Below are 24846 nucleotides of genomic sequence, written 5' to 3' on the forward strand. Positions count from 1 at the left end.
TTTATGTCTAAAATAATTTTTTTTTTTTACTAGACACTGTGCTAGCTTTGGGGGATATGCAATAAATAAATCATATGCCCTACCCTTAAGGATCATTGTAGTCTAGCAAGGATTTTAGATTCGTGAATAGATAATTTCAGAGCATCGTGACGGGGCAACTTTTTTATTAAAAGTCATAGAATTACTGCCCTGCCCATGTGGCTCAGTTGGTTGGAGCATCGTCCCATGCACCAAACAGGCTGCGGCTTCTATACCTGGTTAGGGCACATTCCTAGGTTTCCGAATCGATCCCCTGTCGGTGCGTGTATAGGAGGCAACTGATCGATGTTTCTCACATCACATCAATGTTTCTCTCTCTCTCTCTCTCCCCCTTTCCTTTCTCTCTAAATATCAATACAACATATACTCTGGTGAGGATTAAAAAAAAAATCATAGAATTGCTGAAGTGGGAGGAAATTCAGATGTCATTAAAAAAACATTAATTTTGTAGTTGGAGACCCTGAAGCTAAGAACTGAAATATCCAAGAAGTTAGAATTGGTTACTTGCCCAGTGTATCTTCTACTGGTTTTCAATAATTAAAATATTACTGCATTGTGAATCAGACAAATATTTTTAACTTTATTGAAGAGCAATGTGGAAATTATATTGATTTAAGAAATTTTAGTATTAACTAGTAAACAGATATCTGACTTGCAAATCTGTTCACTGCTTTGGGATTCGTTTTTTGTTGTTGTTCTATTGGCAAAAGGAGGGGACTGAACAAGATCATGGCAATATTTCTTCCAGTTGTAAAATTCTTTGGTCTAAGACAGTTGCTATTTGTCTCTAATACTGCTTATAATATGTATGTATGTATTTTTTTTTTTAATCCTCACCCGAGGACATTTTTGCATTTATCTCCAGACAAAGCGGGAGGGAGAGAGGAAGGAAGAGAGAGAAACATCAATGTGAGAGAGACACATCGACTGGCTGCCACCCACACAACTCCAACTGGGGCCGGGGACAACCTGCAGCCGAAGTATGCGCCCTTAGCGGGAACCGAACCCGGGTCTCTGTAGACCGCAGGTCAACGCTCTAACTGCTGAGCCAAACTGGCCAGGGCTGTATTTTTTTTCTTAAAAGAGAAATGATTTAAGGTAATTATGCTAAAATTCCCTTTTTGACTGCAATAATTCATAGTATTTTAAATATATTGTTTATTATACAACCAGCATTATTAGAATCGTAGAAATTTTGAAATAAAGTACACGAATACAAAAACATTTTTATGTTTTCTTATTCAGCCTTACTTGTGATACCTGGCAGATATTTTCAGTGTATTTTTCAGTTACTCTAATTACTTCATACATTCAGATGTTGGCTCAGATGAACTGATTGGCACTGCTGAATTTGACAAATAGAATTTAATTTTTTTTTTTTTTTTTTTTTTATCCTCACCCGAGGACATTCTTCCATTTTTTGTTCAGGTAGAGTGGGAGGGAGAGAGAGGAACAGAGAGAGAGAGAGAAACATCGACGTGAAAGGAACACATCGAGTGGCTGCCACCCGCACAACCGACCAGGGCCGGGGACAAACTGCAACCGAGGTACGTGCCCTTAGTGGGAACCGAACCCGGGTCTCTCAGGACCGCAGGCCGACGCTCTAACCGCTGAGCCAAACTGGCCAGGGCATAGAATTTAATTTTTAATATCAATCGAAATGGTTCTATTTTAGGAACTGAGTTTTACAAGTGGCGGTCTTTAATTTTTACTTGGAATACAAGAAATTTATTGTGGTTATATATTTTAAACATATAAAAATAAAAATGAACAGTATATATTAGGGCTGAGTTTATATTGTACTCTGCCAATTGCTAAAAGGGGACTGTATAATTATTTCCTGAAAACCATTTCTTTTAGAGTGAAAAGTAATTTCATGTAGTACTTTATTAGGATCTGTACTATTGAATGAAAAAGCTAAATTGTTATATATTCCAACATATTTAAATTCTTTAAGTATTTGAGAAAATGTATACCATCATTAGGGGGAGTCATGGAATTTATATAAAGATCATTTATGACTTTAAAATAATTACTTAACTTCATCTTAGCTTTCAGTTTGAAACATAAAATTCTTCAGATTGTATATTGATGAGTTGAATTCAGAGGGTAAAGAATGGTAGTTACAGAGGCATATTTCCTTAAAAGTTGCAGCTGGTATGTTAATTATGTTACTGTTAATTATTCCATTGTCATTAATTTCTACTGTAAAGATAGTAAAGCAATATGAATAGCAAAGTAGGTTACTTTACTTCCACTTTACAAAGTACAACCAGGAGAGGGCACTGTAATACTATCTTTAGTAGGTGAGGTAATTGCAGTGTGGGACACTACACTGAATTCATGCAGTGATTCACTTGTCAAAGATTTATTCAGTCATTTAACAAGTATTTATTGTCACTTTTATGGCAAGGGATGCAAATAAAAACAAAGTCACCACCCTTCTTGAGCTTATAGTTAACTAGTCTACAATTGTGCAAATGATGCAGGATTTTTATGTTGTGCAAATCCTTTTTTTGTTTGTAGAGTTTTTTTTTTTTTTTTTTTATTCTCACCCAAGGACATTTTCCCGTTTTTTGTTCAGAGGAAGAGGGAGAGGGAGGAGGGAGGAGGGACGTGTGAAAGGGACACATCGAGGAGGGAAGAGGGAGGAGGGAGGAGGGAGAGGGAGAGGGAGGGGGATGTGTGAAAGGGACACATCGAGTGGCTGCCACCCGCACGACCATCCAGGGTCGGGGACAAACTGCAACTGAGGCACGTGCCCTTAGCGGGAACCAAACCCGGGTCTCTCTGGACCGCAGGCTGACACTCTAACTGCTGAGCCAAACTGGCCAGGGCTGTAGAGTTGTTAATGTTTGTGAATGGGGTGAGAAAAAAAATAGAAAAATAGGCATTCTGTTTTTTTCTAAAGACATATACTTTGTATATTGCTATTTCTATAAACCTCACTTCAGAGTTATCAGTTATAAACAGTAATACCTCAATCAGTAAGAAGTTAGAAAGGGGTGAATGGAACTAAATTTCCACTTTTTTAGACCATTGCCTTTTTTATACAGTAAAGCTATTCAAGACATAGATACCGATGTCTTACTGATACTAATTACTAAAGCATACTTTAATTCTATTAGTTGTTCTTCTCATAATGTATTTTAAATTACTCTTAAATTTACTGCCTGGTACTTCAAAAAATGTAGCATATGTAAATTATATAGCATAATTATACAGTCAGTACATTTGAAACTTCCACTTAAGAACTTGAATCTTAAAAATATATATATATATTTTTTTTAGTCCTCATCCGAGGACATTTTTCCATTTTTGGTACAGACAGAGTGGGAGGGAAAGAGAGAAAGAGAGAGAGGGAAACATCGACGTGAAAGGGACACATCGAGTGGCTGCCACCCGCACGACCAACCAGGGCCGGGGACAAACCGCAACCGAGGCACATGCCCTTAGCCGGAACCGAACCCGGGCCTCTCCGGACCGCATGCGGATACTCTAACTGCTGAGCCAAACTGGCCAGGGCTTAAAAATATTTAATGTCCATCTATGTGCTTCTCTCTTCTTCCCCTCTGCTTGTACCCCAGAGGTGATGACTATTTTGTATTTTTTATTATTCTTTTCTCTTTTTTTAAATAAGCTTTTTTTTGTTATTTTTACATTACGTATATATCACTAAGGTCTGCTTGGTTTTTTATTTTATAAGAACGGTAGCATGACAATATGTCATCTTTTTAGGGCTTATTTATTTATTTATTTTTATCCTCACCCGAGGATATTTTCCCATTTTTTGTACAGATAGAGTGGGAGGGAGAGAGAGAGAGAAACATGACGTGAAGGGACACATCGACTGCCACCCGCACGACCAACCAGGGCCGGGGACAAACTGCAACCGAAGTACGTGCCCTTAGCGGGAACCGAACCCGGGTCTCTCCGGTCCGCAGGCCGATGCTCTAACCGCTGAGCCAAACTGGCCAGGGCTAGGGCTTATTTTTTTGTAGTTAATATTTTTTTTCCAAGATTCATCCATGTTATTGAGTATAGTTATAGATCACTCCTTTTTCAGTGCTACATACTATTTCACTATATACATATACCACAACACATACATTCATTTTATTTTTAGTTGATGAATATTTAAGTTGTTTTGCCTGGCCGGTTTGGCTCAGCGGTTGGAGCGTTGGCCTGCGGACCAGAGTCCCGGGTTCAGTTCCCGCTAAGGGCATGTACCAAATAAATAAATAAATAATAATTTAAAAAAATATTTAAGTTGTTTTGATTTTTTTCTACTATGAACAGTGTTGCTATCAACTTTCTTATTCTTTTTTGGTACACACATATAAGACTATTTCTAGTTATAAAGCTAAGAGTGGAATTGTTGAACCCATAGTGTATACTGAAATCAGTTTAATAAGACAGGTCTAAGTAGTTTTCCAAACTGCTTATATCAGTTTATACTCCACCATCATTGTTTAAAGTATCTGATTGATCCCACCCTTATCTATTTGCCATTATCAGACTTACTTATTTTTTGTCAGTTTGTTGTTGTTGATACTCACCCAAGGATATTTTTCATTGATTTTTAGATAGAGTGGAAGGGACAGAGGAGGGAGAGAAAGAGAGAGAAACATTGGTGAGAGAGAGAGAAAGAGAGGAACATTGATGTGAAAGAAACATATTGATTGGTTGCCTCCAACTCCATCCTAACCAGGGCTGGCGATCGAACCCAGCCAGGTACCTGCCCTTGACCAGGAATCAAACTGGAAATGCTCTAACCACTGGGCACAACCTGCCAGGGCTTTTGTCATTTTCACTGAAATCTCGATTTGTATTTTTCAGATTACTAAAGAGGGTAAGCATCTTTCTGTATATTTATTGACCATTTGTGTTTCTTCCATGAAATCACCATTCAAATTTTCTCCCCCCTTTTTTTTTTATATTAAAATTTTTTGTATTGAGGCATAATAGACCTGCAACATTTTATTGGTTTCAGGTATATAATGTAATGATTTAATATTTGTATATATTGCAAAATAATCATAGTAAGTTTAGTTAATTAATATCCATCACCATACATAGTTACAGATTCTTTTTCTTGTGATGAGAATTTTACAGATTTACTCTCTTAGCAACTTTTAAATATGTTATGAAGTATTATGATTATAATCTCCATGCTGTATATTACATCCACTTGACTTAGTTATTTTATAATTGGAAGTTTGTACCTTTGACCCCCTTCACCCATTTAGCAACCTCTCCCAGGCTCAGGCTCTTTACCTCTGGCAACCACCAGTTGTTTTTGTATCTGTAAATTAAGTATTTTTGTTTTTTAATTCTCACTTGATATTTCTCCAAAGATTTTCAGATAGAGTAGGTGGGAGGGAGGGAGAGAGAGAAAGTGAGAGAGAAACATCAATGTGAGAGAGACACATCAATTGGTTGCCTCCCTCACAACCCGACCAGGGCCAGGAACCGAACTGCAACCGAGGCACATGCCCTTGACCTGCATCAAACCCATGACTCTTTGGTCCTCTGGCTGATACTCTAACTGCTGAGCCAAACCAGCCTGGGCTCTAAACTAAGTTTTTATTGTTGTTTGTCTTTTTCAGTTCAACATACCTTATTTGTCTTTCTCTATCTGACTTATTTTACTTATCATCATGCCTTTAAGGTCCATCCATGCTGTCGCAAATGTCAAGATTTCATTCTTTTTAATGCTGAATAATACTTCATTATATATATGAACCACATTTTCTTTATCTATTTATCCATTGATAGACACTTAAGTTGTCTCCATATCTTGGCTATTGTAAATAATGCTGCAGTGAACATGGGGAAGAATATTTCTTTTCAACTTATTGTTCTCATTTTCTTTTTTTTTTATCCTCACCCGAGGATATTTTTCCATTTTTTGTACAGATAGAGTGGGAGGGAGAGAGAGAGAGAAACATCGATGTGAAGGGACACATCGAGTGGCTGCCACCCGCACGACCAACCAGGGCCGGGGACTAACTGCAACCGAAGTACGTGCCCTTAGCGGGAACCGAACCCGGGTCTCTCCGGACCGCAGGCCGACACTTTAACCGCTGAGCCAAACTGGCCAGGGCTGTTCTCATTTTCTTTAGATAAATACCCAGAAATGGAATTGGTGGTTCTATTTTTAATGTTTTGAGGAACCTCCATACTGTTTCTCATAATTGCTGTACCAGTTTACATTCCCATCATCTGTGCATAAGGATTTCCTTTTTTCCACATCTTTGCCAACACTTGTTAATTTTTGATAGTTTAAATAATAGCCATTCTAAAAGGTGTAGGGTGATTCCTTATGTAGTTTTGACTTGCATTTCTATGATGATTAGTGATGTTGAGCACTTTTTCATGTACCTGTTGAACAGCTATATGTCTTTTTTGGGAAAACATCTATTTAGATACTCTGTTCATTTATTTTTAAAGTATGTTTTTTTTAGAGAGAGAGGAAGGGAGGGAGAGATAGAAACATTGATGTGAGAGAGAAACATCAAGGCTGCCTTCTGCACGCCCCCTACTGGGGACTAAGCCCGCAACCTGGGCATGTGTTCTGACCAGGAATTGAACTGAGCCACACCAGCCAGGCCTCTGTTTATTTTTTAATAGGATTTTTTCCTTCTTTGCTATCAAGTTGTATGAGTTCTTTCTATAGTTTGGCTATTATAGCACCTTCTCAGATATTTGATGTGTAAATATTTTCTGTCATTCAGTAAGTTGCCTTCTTATTTGTTGATGGTTCCTTTGCTATGCAGAAGAAGCTTGTTAGTTTGATGTAGTCCCACTTGTTTTTTTTTTGCTTTTGGTGTCTGATTTAAAAAATCGTCACCAAGTCCAATGTCAAGGAACTTACTGCCTATGTTTTCTTCTAAAAGTGTTACAGTTTCAGTCTTACATTCAAGTCTTTGATTTATTTTGAGTTACTTTTTGTGTTTGGTATAAGATAGCAGTCTAGTTTCTTTCATTCTTTTGCATGTAACTATACACTTTTCCCAACAACATTTATTGAAGAAGCTCTACTTTTCCTCATTGCATATTCTTGGCTCCATTGTCATAAATTTTTATTTTTATTTTATCCTCACCCGAGGATATTTTTTCCATTTTTTGTACAGATAGAGTGGGAGGGAGAGAGAGGAAGGGAGAGAGAGAGAGAGAAACATCGATGTGAAGGGACACATCGAGTGGCTGCCACCCGCACGACCCAACCAGGGCCGGGGACAAACTGCAACCGAAGTACATGCCCTTAGCGGGAACCGAACCCGGGTCCCTCCGGACCGCAGGCCGACGCTCTAACCGCTGAGCCAAACCGGCCAGGGCTCCATTGTCATAAATTAATTGTCCTATAGGAGTGGATTTATTTATGGGCTCTCTATCCTGTTCCACTGATCTATACGTCTATTTTATGCTAATACCATACTGTTTGGATTACTATAGCTTTGTAACATAGTTTGAAATCAGGAAGCTTAATGCCTTCAGTTTTGTTCTTTCTCAAGGTTGCTTTGGCTATGCAGGGTCTTCTGTGATTCCATACAAATTTTAGGATCGTTCTATTTTTGTGAAAAAATGCCATTGGAATTTTCATAGGGATTGCATTGAATCTATAGATTGCTTTGGGTAGTATAGACATTCTAATAATATTAATTACTTAATTCATCAGCATGAATTAACTTTCCATTTATTTGTATCTTCAACTTCTTTCATCAGTGACTTAACAGTTTTCAGTGTACAGTAGTTTCTCTTTATCCATGGTGGGTGGGATACATTCCAAGACTCCCAATGGATGACAGATAGTACCAAACCCTGTATGTACTGTATTTTTTTTCTATACATACTTGCCTATGATAAAGTGTAATTTATAAATTAGGCTAAGTAAGAGATTAACAGCAGCAATAATAAAATAAAATAGTTATAACAATATTCTGTAATAAAAGTTATGTGAATGTGGTCTCTCTCAAAATATTTTGTACATACAGCATAAATATGTTGGAAAAAGGCATGATTCACATCTAGATGAGATGGAGTGGGATAGCATGAGATTTTATCATGCTATTCAGAATGACACATACTTGTTTATTTCTGGAATTTTCCAGTTAATATATTCATATTGGGGTTGACTGTGAGTAACAAACCATGGAAAACAAAACCATGGATAAGGGGGAACTACTGTACAGGTCTTTTACCTCCTTTGTTAAATTTATTTTCTTGATATTTTGTTCTTTTTGATGCATACCCACTTCTCCCACCCCTTGTTTTTATTATTGCAATGTTTGTCTTTTTCTAATTGATCTATGAAGTTTTTTTTTCCTAAAACATATTCTGGATACGAACCTTTTGTTAATTACATGTGTTGCAGATATCTTCTGTTTTGTGTTTTCCTTTCCAATTTCTTTATGGTATCTTTTGATTAAATGAATTCTTAATTTTTTTTTAGTGCAGTGGAATTTATCAATTTTTTTCTTTTATGGTTAGTGCTTTGTTTATTTTTTTTAAGGAATCATTCATTCATTACCGCATGTTTATGAAGATATTCTTATATTTTCTTGTAAGGTATTCAAGTTTTGCTTTTTATTTTATTTTATTTTTTTTTATCCTCACCCGAGGACATTTTTCCATTTTTTGCACAGATAGAGTGGGAGGGAGGGAGAGAGAGAGAGAGAGAAACATCGACGTGAAAGGGACACATCGAGTGGCTGCCACCCGCACGACCAACCAGGGCCGGGGACAAACTGCAACCGAAGTACATGCCCTTAGCGGGAACCGAACCCGGGTCTCTCCAGACCGCAGGCCGATGCTCTAACCGCTGAGCCAAACCGGCCAGGGCTCAAGTTTTGCTTTTTACATTTATATCTTTAATTTTTATAAAATTATTCTTTGTGTATGGTTTGAGGGTAGGGATGTATTTTTCCAATATGGATAACCAATTTTCCTAGTATCAGTAATTTAATAGTCTTTTCTTTCCCTCCCTTTATTGTATATCTAGGCTTATAATCATGAGTTTGTTTCTGCAAGGTCTCTGTTATGTTCTTTAGGTCAATTTGTCTTTCTGCATCAGCACCATACATTTTTAACTTCAATAATAATTTTTAGGACTTCAGTGGATCTTGGATTTAGTAACTGAAGGAGCCACCATATACTTTTTTGATAATGAAGTTTCATAAAAATATAAAAGTTGTTGATTGATTCATTGAACACAATTTTGTTGAACACCTTTGGTGTGCCAGGACCATACCAGGACTTGAGGACTTATGGGAAAATAAGACAGACAACATTTCCTTCTCTTATGGAATGTATAGCTTAATGAAGTCAGATAATAAAGAAATAAATGACATAACTTCAGATAGTGAAAGAGCCATAATAAAAGCATGTAAAGTAGTAGAGTATAACTGTGGTGGAGTGGACACTAATGGAAAACAACAACAAAATAATGGATAAATTATGCTGTATTGAAATAGGAACTTATTTATCAAAAGTCACCATGAAGGGCTTTTCAGAAGAGATGACATCTGAACACAACAACAAATGATGAGGGGTTAATAAGGAGAAGATTTGGGGTAGGAGTATTTCAGATAGATGGAAGAAGAGGTATAAAGACCAGAGACTGGGGCAAGATGGTGTGTTTTGAGCAATCCAAGAAGGCCATTACAACAGGAGCCAAGGGAGTAAAGAAAAGAATGGTAGAGAATGAGATTTGAAGATAAGTAAGGGCCAGGGACTGTTAAATCTTTAGGCCATGGAATTCGTTGCAGGTGTAATGAAGGGCCATTGAGGATATTTTTGCATGATGCAAATCTGATTTATGATTTACAAACATTGTTGGGCTTCTGTGTAGAGAATGAATTCTACATAAGGAAGGAGCAAGCTCTATGTCTAGAGACTAGGTAGAATTCTAGTCTGCTGCTGTGATCCAATGGAAAAGTAGCAGTGACTTGGAGCAGGGTGGTAGTTGTAGGAGTGGGGAGAAATAGAAGGACTCCAGATACATTTTGAAGATAGACTATAAAGCTCTCAGAGGTAAATGATGTGAAGTGTGAAAGAAAGAGAAACATTGAATAATCTAAGGTTTTTGGTCTGAGAATGTGGGAGAAGAGAATGGTGATTCCACTAACTTGTTAGGAGAGAAGCAGGTTTGGAGGATAAGCAGAATCAAGAATTATGTTCTGGATAAATTTGAGTTGCTGTTAAAGAATAGAGGTGATTATAAGGCAGGCAGTTGGCTATGTGAGTTTGAGTTCAGGAAAAGCTATAAATTTAGGAGTCCTCAGTGAGTAAGTTCTTTTTTTAATGGACTTGATGGGAAAATAAATTATGTCTTTACTTGGATGATAAAATATTTTTGAATTTTTGCTTTGAAATTTGAGGAGCTAAAATATGTTTTTTAAAACTTAGCACAATAGAAACACATTAAAGCAATTTGAGTAAAAGATATGATGATTAAAATGTGAACGTGAAATTCTAGTTAAGTTAAAAATTAAATCTACAGTGAAGACATAATCATTCTTGCCCAAAATAAAACTAAAGCTTTTGTAGGCTGAAAGCACAGAAACATATAAAGTAAAAGGATGTGGAGATCCTGTAGCACTGTGGTGTTGCTCATGATCATTTGCCCTATTCTTTCACTGAGTATTTTTCTTTTCTCTGTTCTCTCTGGAACTGGGCATTGCTTTCCTCTATTTGTAGCTTGGCCAAGTGGGCGAATCTCAGCCTGAAACACTATTTAAACTGGTTATTAGGGCAGGGAGCTTTTAAGAACCAGACTTTGGAACCAAATCGTCCTGAGTTAGAATCTTACCTTTATTACTTGGTCTTAGACAAGGCAGTCTCTGAACCTCAAGTTTCCCCTGTCTAGCCCTGGCCGGTTTGGCTCAGGGGTTAGAGTGTCGGCCTGCGGTCCGGAGAGACCCGGGTTCGGTTCCCGCTAAGGGCATGTACCTTGGTTGCAGTTTGTCCCCAGCCCTGGATGGGTCGTGTGGGTGGCAGCCACTCCATGTGTTGCTTTCACGTCGATGTTTCTCTCTCTCTCTCTCTCCCTCTCACTCTGTCTGAACAAAATATCGAAAAATGTCCTTGGGTGAGAAAAAAAACAAAAACAAAAAAAAAGTTTCCCCTGTCTAAAACAGGAATTATACCTACTGTCCCTGAAAATTAGAAATTAGAATAGAAATTCTAGTGAATGTAAAATATTATTTTATACTGCTAGTAATTTGTATTTGTTCTGATCACTAATGAGGTTAAGTATCTTTTCATATGTTTATTGACCATTTGTATTCTGTGAAATGGCTGTCTTGTTTATTGTTCTATTGGTAAATATAAAGAGTTAATATTAATAGCACAGTAAATCTTGGAGTACTTTTTCTTACCAGTTGAGTATACATTTTCAATTTTATAATGTCCATAATACATATAACTTTACTCATACATACCTATCAATTTGAGGGGTATTGATAGCAAATTAAAAGAAAACAAAACAATTATGCAAATCTATTAAAGTGTTGAGTTGGTAAAACCAATATAACAATTGAGGTGTGTTCACTCATAGTTCTTATTCCATGTGTTAAGTATTTCATTATATAAATCTAGCACTAACGTTCTAATTCTTTTTCCCTTTTTCTGTTGAGCTGTGGTAGCAAACAGTGAAGAATCTCAACTTCTGACACCAGGAAAGATGAGTCAGCGCCAAGGGAAAGAAGCTTATCCAACGCCAACCAAAGATTTGTATCAGCCATCTTTTAGTCCAGCAAGTCCTCATGGCCAGGGTAAGAGTTGTGGTTTTAATATTTGTTTATTGTTTTCAGGGGAGAATGCCATTTTGGGTCTAGCATAACTTTTTTCTTTTGAACCCTTTGGCTTTATAGGGTTTTTTATTTGTTTTGGTCATCCATACTACTCTTGAAATGAGTACATTTTCCTTTGGAATCTTTTAATTCCGGCATACTTTGTTAGTTATAGCATTCTTCAAATTATTGATTCTAAATTTTTTTGGTCTCAGGACTCCTTTACACTGGTAAAAATTATTGAAGACCCCAAAGAGCTTTTGTTTATGTGGGTTAACCTATGGATATTTGCTGTGTTGTTAATTAAAACTATGGCTTTTTAAAATTGTTTCTTAATTGTTCATTTAATATTACAATAATAAACTCATAATATGAATAACATATTTTTATGAAAAATAACTATGTGAGAAGAGTGGTATTCTTTTCCCACAGGGTTCCTCAATTTTGGCACTATTAACGTCTTGGCCTGGATGATCTGTTTTATGAGCTGGCTTGTGCATTGTAAGATCTTTTGCAGCATCACTGGCCTTACCCACTAGATGGCAGTAGCACTTTCCCCAGTTATGACAACCAGAAATATCTCTAGACATTGCCAAATGTCCCTTGAGGGACAAAAATCATCTTTGGTTGAGAGCTACTGTTTTATAGTTTTTGAAAATCCTTTTAATTTCTAGCTTAAAAAAAAAATCTGAATTTTTATATCTGCTTCTGCAGTCAGTCTGTTAGGATGTGATGATTTGATTCAAATACCATACAAAGATAGTCTGGCCTCACACATATGTGTCATTGGCAATAATAGCTTTTATACCTAATTGTGGATATTCTTCTTCAATGCTGCACCAAAATTGACAAGTGGTAGTTTCTTAAATGTTCATTGCACTATGGAATGTGAAACTATATCAGTAAGCTTTTTGTACTCTCTTGAATTAAAATCCATTGATCTATCTTGAACTTTGAATGGCTTTTTACGCATACATGATTTTCAAACATTGTGCATTAGTCATTTGGAAAATAGTTGCTCACTGAATTATCCAGACCTACCAAGTGTTAACACATTTTAAAATACAGTAAAAAGAAGTGCTTTATACATACTTCTTGTTTTTCACATGGAATATTAAAACCACCTGTACTCAAGGTTTATGATGAATAATTTTTGCTGTTTCATCAAGGACATGTGTAAATGAAACTACAGTTTGGTGCCTCTGCCTTGATTTGTGCCGAGGTGCTAGCAGTTTTACCCAACCTTGCTTTTGTACCATTAGTGGAAATGTCAGTGCAATGAAAAAGTTTGTTGAAATAGTTTTAACCTTCTATACCCTCCAAAAGGATCTTGGGACTCCCAGGGATCATGGATCTCATTTCCTAATTCTCAATTGATAAGTTTTATGTATTGGATTCTACTCCTTAGTTAAAGTTTATTTGATCTGACACTTTGAATTCTCCTGTGGTACTACTGATAGCTGTGATCCAAAAACTTCTGCTTTTAAAACTAAGATTTTAAATTTGTGTTTGAAAGCTAATATATGTATACTTAAGTTATCAAGTATTTTTAAAAATTAAATTTAAAGTCTTATACTGTCTGTATAATTAGTCACATTTGGTGGTGTTGCTTTGTTAATTATCCTTTGAAATAGGCTTTAGTTCTTTTTAAATGAGTATTAACTGGTAAATAGTAAGTCACATGATTATTTTTCTACTTTATTTCAGTGGAAAATGTTTCTCTAGTCAAGTGTTAGTTGGAAACATTTTTACATAGCATTGTTAGAAGGAAAAACTGTTCCACAAGATAAAAATAAATACTATGTTAACATTTATTGCTTAGTTGTTGAATATGTTTTTGGAAAGTTAGCATTTTTGTTGCCAAAATGTTTTTTTGAAGCCTCAAAGTGCATATATGACACACTGGTATAAGTTTCATTAAGACAAAATTCTGAAAGGATACAGTTTCCCTGATTTTTCCATTCTGTACACCAGAATTTTGACTGTTTTAGATATGGTTTAACTGCTTCATGTATCTGTGTACTAGACTATTTTGAGGAATTCTTTAATTTGAAACTTAATGAAGCAACAGAAGGGTTAGTTACTAATAATTTCTCATTTATATTTAGCAAAAACATTTTCAGGCATATAGGGAATTTGAGAGACTAGTATAATGAACACTGATATACCCATCATGAACATTGAAGCAAATATTAACTTTTTGTTGTTTTTGTTTCATTTACTTAGGGGTGGGGTTGGAATATTTAGAGTAAATTATAGACCTGATGATGTTGTGCCCCAGAATACTTACTGCATCTCCAAAAATTAGAACATTTTTATATTACCATAAAACCTTTATTACATTTAACAAAATTAATAATTATTTGATATAATCTAGCACCTAATCTATATTCAAATTCCCCAGGTTGTACCCAAGTTTTTCTACTACAGCCTTGTTAAAACCAGGATCCAAGTAAGGTGCATATACATTATATTTGGTTGTTATGCCATTATGTCTCTTTTAGTCCTGAAGTCTTCTTGTTTACTTTTATTTTCTGCTGTGTCTTTGACTTTTTAAAGAAACTGGGTTAGTGTCCCTATAGAGTGTTTGACCTTTTGGATTTGTTTGTTTTATCTTATGGAACAGTTTTTCCTTCTAATGTATTGTTTTCACTTAAAGGTGTAAACACCCTTTGATGATCATTGAATCAGTTACAATATTAGGAATTGAACATTTGTGATTTTCTTATTCTGTCATTCTTTTTACATTTGTTACTGAATTTTTCTGTGAAGAGAGATTTTAATCATCTTAGTGCTGCTTGATAATCTGATACTCAACATTTTCTGTGATATTTTTCTACAAATGTTAATAGTGTCATGACTTTGATCTCTGTCTATATATTTTTATTCTTACCATCACCATCTTAGGTCAGGTCCTCATCATTTCATACCTACATTACATAGATCTATGCCTCCTAACTTCTGTGAGGACCTTGCCCTCCAACATACTAGGCTTATTTCCCTTAACAAAATAACCCAACCAAACAGAAAATTATTGTTATGTATTAAGGTGAGATTACGATGAGATTGAGGTTCTTCTAGGTGTATATGGCCAGGAAATGCATAGATTCTGTGAAGTACATCTCTGAGGGAAATAATATTGTTATTGGTGGAAGTGGGGTATCCTCTTCCCCTCTGGGTGCTGGGGTTGGGATCCTTATGATACCTTACGAAAAATAATTTTCTGAGGCTCGCACAGGAGGATGAGTGTTTTTATTTATGTAGAATTATATCCCTAGGTTTCCAAAGTCCCATTTCCCCTAATCCAGTCTTGGAAGAAGTACAGCTGGGGATTCAGTAGATCTGAAAGCAAAGCCAATGTCAAGAGTTTCCATTCCATGTTTGAATTGGGTCTGGTGTAGCATCAGGCTAGTTGCCATCCATCAATCTATTGTGTGGGGTCCACATGGCTCTGGGCAAATGCAGGGGAGCCAAGAGAGTACCCCCTGCAACAAGAGTCCTAAGAGTCCCAAGAGCACTCGGAGCCAAGGGAGCAAACTCCTTCGTTTAGGGGATTAAATATTCCAAATCATCCCGTGCTTGCTGTGGCCATGTCTGCTCTGGCCAATGACCTGTTCCCAGGTGTGACTATCAGGCAAGTACCTGCCCTTTGTCACCCAGACTTTACTGGGCATGTGTCTGTTCTCCCTCCCTGTTTAGTCCCTTCCCCAGCAGTCTGCAGGGGAATAGACCCATGGCTCCCTAGGGAGGGTTATATTACAGCTTCCTGGCAAAGCTGCACAAATGGCATTTGGCCTTTCCCTTATTCCTTTCCTGTTATTAACAGTTAGGTTAATTACAACAGTATCACTATGAAATAGATCATTGTAAATAAAAATACCACTTTTTATTATTTGTGCTTGTAACTGAAAACCTCATTAGATCTACATATATGTCATTCCCCTTCTCAAAAAGTCAACTGCTGATGGTTGCCTAGAGCGGTGGCTCGTAAGTTTGACTGTGTCTTAGAATCACCTGGGTACTTTGCTTACATACAAATTCTGCAACCTTTTAAAATCTCTAGGGTGAGGCTGTGTACTTACGAAGCTCTCTAAGTGTATCTAATGTAGCAACACTTGGACCAGCAAGTGGAAACCTGCAGTTGAGAGCATAAATTGCAGAAGTCAATAATCTGGTAGTCAGGGCTCTTAGTATGTCTGATTTTATTCTACCCTTCCAGTTACATTTTGTGTTTCCACGTCATGAACTGAGATAGATGGCTTCTTTCACTATTCCCCAGTGAAACTATGCTTTTGTTGATTCTGGTCCTCCACTGTGGAATATCCTCTCCTTTCCTTTTGCTTATCTAATACTTCTCAAATCCAGGGTGCTGTCAGTAAAAAAATGGCCTCAGAATTAGAATCAGATCAAGAGTGCTTCTGTAAAATTCTTTGAAACCTCAGGAAGATTTAAAATAAGTCCTCTTAGACCTTTTCAGCTAGACAAAGGACATCAAAGAGTCTTAAAGACGTACCTTTTGAGAATGACTCAGCTAGTCAAAAAACCTTCTGAGGCTGTTAAGTCTGATGTCCCACAGCACAAATGACACTCAGCCCAAAGTAGAAAGTGGTCTGTTTCAAAGAGATTTATGGATGTGGCATCTGTCTAATGGAATTCATTTTAATAAAATTTATAGGAAATCCACAGAGTTTTAATAAGAATGGGTCTAATGAAAGCACCACAGGATAGACAGAAAAGAACAGACATAGTTCAATTAAAAAGAACCTTTGTGTGTGTGTGTGTGTGTGTGTGTGTGTGTGTGTGTGTCAGGGCTGGGGGGTCCCAATCTTGTATGGGCAGGAAGCAGGTCGGTAAAGCTACACTGTTGAAAATGTGAACTATTTCTTATGAAGTAGGCAGAATGACTCACAGGATGGAGCCAGGACCCCAGAGGCAGAGTCAAGATGCACAGAGGACTATTTTCCAGGGAGCAGAACTGTGTTTTAGTCAGTCGCTGACAACATGTGCCGAACAGATCTCACAGTGGCTGTGGCACTGTTATGTACCTTCTGTGTGACTCTCTGTCCCCAACATGTTTTCAATTCAAGTGTCTTTTGCATTCCTACCCCTGGCTTACTGCAGTGGGACAGCTAAGTTATCTTTTGAGGTGACAGGGTTTTGACTTAAGAGGAAATGCATCTAAGGAGCTCTATGTGAAGAACTAAACCCAAGGAGTACCATCTGCACTTGAACCTCATTTCAAGCTAACAAGATCCTGATCTTATAGCCAAGTACTATAATAGGTTGACATTTGGTGGTGGCTGGGGGAGGAGGGGCTTGAGTGTATTTTGCATGTGGAAGGAAGTGAATTGGGTGAACTGTGCCATATTTCATTCTCAAAGACAACTGCAACATTATCTTTTATCTCACATACCCTTTTTCTGAGTGTCCTTGCAACTTGCCCACCAAGAAATGGAGTCTATTCCTACGTCACCTCTACCCCTGCTGAATTCAGGCTGGCCATGTGTAGCTTGTATATGCCGGTCCCTGCCTTTCTAAAGCTTACAGTCTAATTTTTTAATGAATAAATGCAGAGTTGGGAATGATCTTTCTGTACTGGTAGCTGTTCTTCAACATGAACTTCACATGTAATATTGTTCTCGTGATTGCTAACAGAGTGGATGACTATATAGCAGGAAAATAATGGCATTTGTTTTGATGATATTTGTTGGACTCATACTAATAGCTACCATCTGTTGAGCACTTACTGAATTTGGCTATCATGCCAGAAATTGTATGTCCAAAATTATATTTAACTCTTGAAACAACCCCACAAGATACAGGAACAGTTACTATGTCTACTTTATAAGTGAAAAAAACTGAGCATCATGGGTGTTAAAAATGTGTTCAAATTCACAAAACTAGTAAGTGTGAGAGGCAGGTTTCAAATTCAGGACTGTCGAAGGCCGTAGTCCTAACTACTCCACTATACTGCAGTGAATTACAGGGTCAGCTGTTTTCTTTCTCGTGTTATACATGCCATGGTTCTAGAAATTTATGTGTTGCCAGTATTTTAAAATAGCAAGGATTCTCACTGTCCCTCTTTTCTGGCTGAATCTCTATTATGCTTATTATTTCATACCAATTTATAGTAGATCATTATCCCTTAAAAATAGTTTTGTTTTTCACAGTGTGGTTTCCTTTCATCATTTTAGTATTTTCTTTTCTCATTTTTGAGGAACTGGGGAGACTAACTCTCCTCACCAAAGCCCACACACATCAAGATATTCTTTTATTTGTTATACGTTTAGGTTATAATTATGAATCAGATTATTCCAAAAATTGTGTATTTGCTGGACTCTTTCCCTTATTCGAAGACTAAGACTTTACTTCACAATAATTTTAACTTACATATGATTACAGTGTCTTCAAGAGGGTGGTATTTGTTTTGTGATGACTTGTTTGAGCTTAATGTATTTCAGTTGTTTTTTAAGAAAGAAGTACATAGATTAATTAGGCTTGTTGTCTCCCTTTTCCCCTCTACTTTTGAACAAGGACAATGCCTGGGAACCTAGAGACTAAATTATAGCTTTGTTATCAAAGCTTGATGAGCCCTGGCCAGTTTGGCTCAGTGGTTGGAGCATTGGCCTGCAGACCAGTGAGTCCCGGGTTCGGTTCTCGCTAGGGGCACATACAAAAAAAAAAAAAAAAGAGCTTGATCAGTTGATATAATTTATCTTGTATTTACCCTTTTTTATTTTTTGGTCCTAAAAGACTATTTTGCATTGTTTTATTTTTTTAAAATTATCTTTCAATTGTAGTGCTTTATGAGAGAATATGAAATATTGCTTTGCCAAAACTTACTGAATCCACTTCAAATTAATTATTTTTATTTTTTATTTTATTTTTCTTACAGATGTGTCTCCTTTTTACCCCATTGACACCCTCCTCCCAATTCTCCCCGCTCCATCCCTGGCTTTGTTGTCCATGTCCATTGGTTATGTATACATGCATATAAGTTCTGTGATTATCTCTTCCCATCCCCCACCACCCCTCTTCTGGGGGTTGTCAGTCTATACCCTACTTCCGTGTTTCTGGGTCTACACTATTCCTCAGACTGTTATATTCATTATATTCCATATATAAGTGAGATCATGTGATATTTGTCTTTTTCTGCTTGGCTTGTTTCACTTAGGATAATACTTTCCAGGTCCCTCCATGTCATCTCAAAGGATGAGAAATCTTTCTTTTTTACAGCTGCATAGTACTCCATTGTGTATATGTACCTCTGCTTTTCTATCCATTCGTCTACTGATGGACACTTGGGCTGTTTCCAGATCTTAGCTATTGTAAATAGTGCTGCTATGAACACGGGGGTACATATATTGTTTCTGATTGGTGTTTCAGGCTTCTTAGGGTATATTCCTAGAAGCGGGATCACTGGGTCAAATGGAAGTTCAATTTTTAATTTTTTGAGGTAACACCATATTGTTTTCCATGATGGCTGCACCAGTCTGCATTTTCACCAGCAGTGCACTAGAGTCCCCTTTTCTCCACACCCTCGCCAACACTTGTTGTTTGATGATTTGTTGATGGCGGCCATTCTGACAGGTGTGAGGTGATACCTCATTGTTGTTTTAATTTGCATCTCTCTGTTGATTAGTGATGTTGAGCATTTCTTCATATGTCTCTGGGCCATTTGTAAGTCCTGTTTGGAGAGGTGTCTATTCAGCTCCACTGCCCATTTTTTAATTGGGTTCTTTGTCTTTCTTTTGTTGAGTTGTATGAGTACTCTATATATTTTGGAAATTAACCCCTATCTGATGTATCATTGGCAATGATGTTCTCCCATACAGTGGGTTGCCTTTCCATTTTGATGGTTGTTTCTTTTGCTGTGCAGAAGCTTTTTAGTTTGATGTAGTCCCATGTGTTCATTTTTTCCTTTGTTTCTGTTGCCTTAGGTGATGTATCAGTGAAAATTCTGCTGCGTATGATGTCCGAAATTTTGTTGCCTACATTTTCTTGTAGAATTTTTATGGATTCACGGGTCACATTTAAGTCTTTTATCCATTTTGAGTTTATTCTTGTGTATGGTGTAAGTTGATGGTCTAGTTTCTTTTTTTTGCATGTAGCTGTCCAATTTTCCCAACACCATTTATTAAAGAGGTTCTCTTTACTCCACTGTATGCTTTTGCCACCTTTGTCAAATATTAATTGAGCATATTGCCTTGGGTCCATTTCTGGGTTCTCTATTCTGTTCCATTGATCTATATGCCTGTTCTTGTGCCAATACCAGGCTGTTTTGATTACAGTGGCTTTGTAGTATAACCTGATATTTGGTATTGTGATTCCCACCTACTTTGGCCTTCTTTTTCAAAATTGCTGTGGCTATTCGGGGTCTTTTTTGGTTCCGTATGAACTTTTGAAGTATTTGTTCTATTTCTGTGAAGTATGTTGTTGGTATTTTGATGGGGATTGCATCGAATCTATAGGTTGCTTTGGGTAATATGGACATTTTAATGATGTTAATTCTTCCAATCCATGAACAAGGTTTGTGCTTCCACTTTTTTATATCTTCCTCTATTTCTTTTTTCAATGTCCTGTAATTTTCTGCAAATAGGTTCTTTACTTCTTTGGTTAAGTTTATTCCTAAGTATCTTAATTTTTTTGCCATGATGGTCAATGGGATTGTTTTTTTAGTTTCTCTTTCCTGAGTTCATCATTGGTGTATAAGAATGCCGTCAATTTCTTGACATTAATTTTGTATCCTACTACTTTGCCAAATCCATTTATTAAGTCTAGTAGATTTTTGATGGAGTCTTTAGGGTTTTCTATGTATAATATCATGTCATCTGCAAATAATGACAGTTTTACTTCCTCCTTTCCAATTTGGATCCCTTTTATTTTTTCTTCCTGTCTGATTGCTGTGGCTAAGGCTTCTAGTACTATGTTAAATAAGAGTGGCGAAAGTGGGCATCCTTGCCTTGTTCTTGTTCTTAAGGGAAATGTTTTTAGTTTCTGCCCATTGAGGATGATGTTGGCTGTACGTCTTTCATATATGGCCTTTATTATGTTGAGATATGATCCCTCTATTCCCACACTGCTGAGCGTTTTTATCAGAAATGGATGCTGGATTTTGTTGAATGCTTTTTCAGCGTCTATTGATATAATCATGTGGTTTTTATTCTTCATTTTATATATGTGGTGTATCACATTTATTGATTTGCGAATATTGTACCAGCCTTGCATGCCTGGGATGAATCCCACTTGGTCATGGTGAATAATTTTTTTGATGTATTGCTGGATCCGATTTGCTAGTATTTTGTTCAGGATTTTGGCGTTATGTTCATCAGGGATATTGGCCTGTAGTTTTCTTTCTTTCTAGTGTCTTTTCTGGTTTTGGAATTAGAATTATGCGGTCTCATAAAACGAGTTTGGAAGTCTTCCTTCTTCTTGAACTTTTTGAAATAGTTTGAGGAGAGTGGGTGTTAGTTCTTTTTGGAATGTTCGGTTAAACTCCCCTGTGAAGCCATCTGGGCCTGAGCTTTTGTTTGCTGGGAGAGTCTTGATTATCTCTTCAATTTCCTTAGTAGTTATTGGTCTGTTCAAGTTTTCTATCTCTTCCCGGTCCAGTTTTGGGAGACCGTGTGTTTCTAGAAATTTGTCCATTTCGCTTAGATTGTTGAATTTGTTGCCATATAATTGTTCATAGTAGCTGTTAACCATCTTTTGTATTTCTGTGGTGTCAGTTGTTACTTCTCTTTCACTTCTGATTTTGTGCGTTTGGGTTCTCTCTCTTTGTTTCTTGGTGAGTCTAGCTAAGGGTCCATCAATCTTGTTTATCTTTTCAAAAAACCGGGTCTTTGTTTCATTGATCCTTTGAATTGTTTTTTTGGTCTCTATGTCATTTATTTCTGCTCTGATCTTTACTATTCAAGTTAATTATTTAAAATGTTTAAAACTTTGAAAAGTTTTGCCTACTTAATCAATTGTATTAAAATTAATTTAGACCACTCTTGGTTCATCTAGGCTTGAATTAAATGTCTATATTCAGTACTGTATTTCTCTTATTTTTTAGTAATTTCTCTGAACCTGCGAAGCCCCTTCCTTTGAATGCTCTGGCAGCATTAAACATGCCATGATAGGTCTATATCTACAACTTGATAGAAAAATTCATATTAAAGGAGGGTTTTTTTGACAGAGAGTTTGCTAGTGTGAAGACATACCAGATTCCCCAGGGTGACAGTTGTAGATATTGCTGGTGTACTCTCAAGTGACCAACACTGAGTTCCTTCATTAGTGGTTCACACACAAAAGGAGACTAGGAGTCAGTTTCTTCCATGAATCGGAGCAGTATCTCCTTCCTCGGTAAGGCATTCCTAGGATTAATTCTGAACATATATGAGACCATAGCATAACAAATGTGTTCTTGAATATATGTGTTATATTTCATGAAGATTGTTTTACCTAAAAGAGAACTTGAATTTATCTTTCCCCATCCAACCCCCACTATCTTTAATTGTTCTTTCCTGAATGCTGTGCCTTGGTTTATAGCCATAGATTGTTTTGTTTTGAATTAGTATAGAGTTCATGTTAATTTTCTTCTGAGTTTTCAACCCTCAAAATATGTTAGATTTCTGAAGTCGTTTCTTAAGACATGGTTGTTTTCTATTTTGAGATTCCTCGAGTTGGGGTAGTTGCTTCACAGAGCTATGAAAGTAGTACATATTAAATAATAAAAAGAGTATATATTTGGCAAATTAAGAAAATTAGAATAAAATATTTTTCCCTTCTCAAATGTTCTAATATCTGTTTTCTTCAGTTTTTCCAATGCTTTTACAGGGAAATTGAAATACTGAAAGCATTTATTGAAAAGGGAGAAAGAATGATTTAGCTTTATTTTAAGCTTCTTTACAAATATGAGAGGAGTCTGTCTTATCCTTGCCAGGCATTATTAATTACTTTTTAACAAAGCAGTAAGATGAACATTAGGAATACTCAAGGAGACTTTCCCCCATAAACATCATATATCTATATATTTTTCTTTTTACTCAACACAAAGTTAAAGAATTATCAAATCTTACACGCACTAGTTTCTCAACTCTTTTCCTTTGGAATTTCCTCCCATTTGTTTCCGAAGTCTGAGAGGTTGATAACTAACGCCTTCTTAGCAAGAGTAGTAAAAGAATTTCACCTGTCCTGTTGACTGCTGCAATTGTCCTTTTCTTATTTGAAGTGTGTAGAGGCAAGTTTTCTGTTTTTTTGATAGATATGTAGCAAGACAATACCAATTTAATTTACCAAGTAAAATTTGCATATTTTCTGAGAGAAGATAAACAGTCCTCACACCTGGGAGTACTTTGGTTGTTTCCATTTTTTTTAGTTGTTATAACTTTGAACATATCTAAATTTTACTTAAGGATGAAACCATGAAACTTGAGCAAACTCATCTCTTTCTAGATGAAGGAAGGATATTTGTGACAGATGGACAAATACCCCCTGCGGAGTACATGATTTTCTAAGGGTCTCCTTATGGAATTGACCCTTATTTAGCCTGCTTGGTACATAGTTCCATACTAGAAAGCAAGAACAACCCAAAAATGATATTCTCAACCTCTGCCTTCAAGAATTTAGTTTCCAATTAGAAAATTTAGGGACAAGAAATAGGGAAACATAAGGAAACGTAAGTGAACTTTCAGTTCCAGTAACATAGCAATCTGGATGTTTAAAAAAAGCCTTCCTAGTAAGAACATCAAAATGCTAGTTACAATGTTTTAAAATTTGATTTTTAAAGTGTGGCTCAATTGTAAGTAAAGTAACGAAATCAATAGGAGAGAGGCAGAATTATTGAGAGTAGGAACCTAGATGAGCTCTGGAGCCAGCATTTGCCCTGACTAGCACTTGCTACTATCTGAAAGTCTGAAGTTTGGATTTGGACAGAGAAAGGAGGAAAGGCTCACTTGTGATGGAAGTTTGAATTAGAGATCTCTTCATTTGAAATTAGGAGTCCTGAAGGGTTCTTAGTTTAAAACAACAACTTGAAAACATGCCCACAGAGGAAGTTGGTGGTGTATTTGCTTGTCTTGGTTTTCTCTAAGTAGCATGTCATATTTGGACATAGTATTTTATTAAATTCTTAATGGTTGCTTTTGTTTCCAGTATTTTGACCTTTTTCTAACTCTTTTAGCTGCTTGAAGGATTTTAAAATCTCTTAAAGCCTCCTTTTAGTAGCTTGGGATTCAAGATAAAGTATATAGTTCTTATAATACTTTTATCCTAATTTAAACCAATGTATTTTATCATGACTATTCATATGGAATTTTACAGAATTTAAATGGATTTTCTAACTACCAAATTAGATTATTTAAAAATATCAGCTATGTTGGCCATTCATCTGTTTTTTAAATAGAGATGGTCTGGAATTTGTCCAGAGAACTCATTAGAGTTTTAATATTACAGGAAGATGCCTTCTCCAGTCCTAGTTTTCTTGCGTTATCGAAAGAGAAATTAAACTTGGGTACTTTCTTTGGGCATATAACAGGAACATCTAGAAAATCTTTATTATGACTTTTTGTGGTTTTTGCCTCTGCTGAGATGTCTGCCACTAGATATTGAAAGAGCTACTAGACCAGAGATAATATATATAGTTGGTCTCTTCAGTGGCAAGCTGTTAATAAAATTTTGCAATTAGTTCTTTTTAATGTTATGGAATATCAAAAGAAATAATATTGTTTACATAGTATTTTCCAATTCTGACCATGACCCATGTAAGAAATACATTTTATGTCACTATCTAAAACATATATGTATGTATATGTGTGTGTATATATTTATATATATGCATATGTATATTATATACATATGTAATGTTTGTGTGTGTGTGTGTGTGTGTGTGTGTGTGTGTAGCCTAAAGCAAATTATTCATGAAACAACTTGCCTTTTGATATTAGAGTATGATGCAACTTATATTTCCTACCCTGGCCTATTCTACTTTATTTTTTATAATGATCTTTGTGAATCACTAAATTGACTT

General features: G+C 36.3%; 1 protein-coding gene across 17 annotated transcripts in view; it reads left to right on the top strand.

Annotated features, from left to right (window-relative positions):
- OSBPL8 (oxysterol binding protein like 8) overlaps positions 1–24846 on the top strand; it is a 152024-nt gene that overhangs the window by 67090 nt on the left and 60088 nt on the right. For 12 of the 17 annotated variants that reach the window (XR_004958357.1, XM_036252585.1, XM_036252589.1 and 9 more), the window contains one exon: positions 11679–11816. Coding sequence is in view for 16 of the 17 variants with exons in the window: in XM_036252585.1 (XP_036108478.1) it covers positions 11679–11816 (138 nt within the window). In the remaining variant the exon portion in view is untranslated. The remainder of the gene's footprint in view (positions 1–11678; positions 11817–24846) is intronic. The other 5 variants (XM_036252578.1, XM_036252580.1, XM_036252590.1 and 2 more) reach the window with 1 other exon arrangement.

Source organism: Molossus molossus, unplaced genomic scaffold, assembly GCF_014108415.1.
Source record: "Molossus molossus isolate mMolMol1 unplaced genomic scaffold, mMolMol1.p scaffold_m16_p_10, whole genome shotgun sequence".
Lineage (NCBI taxonomy): Eukaryota > Metazoa > Chordata > Mammalia > Chiroptera > Molossidae > Molossus > Molossus molossus.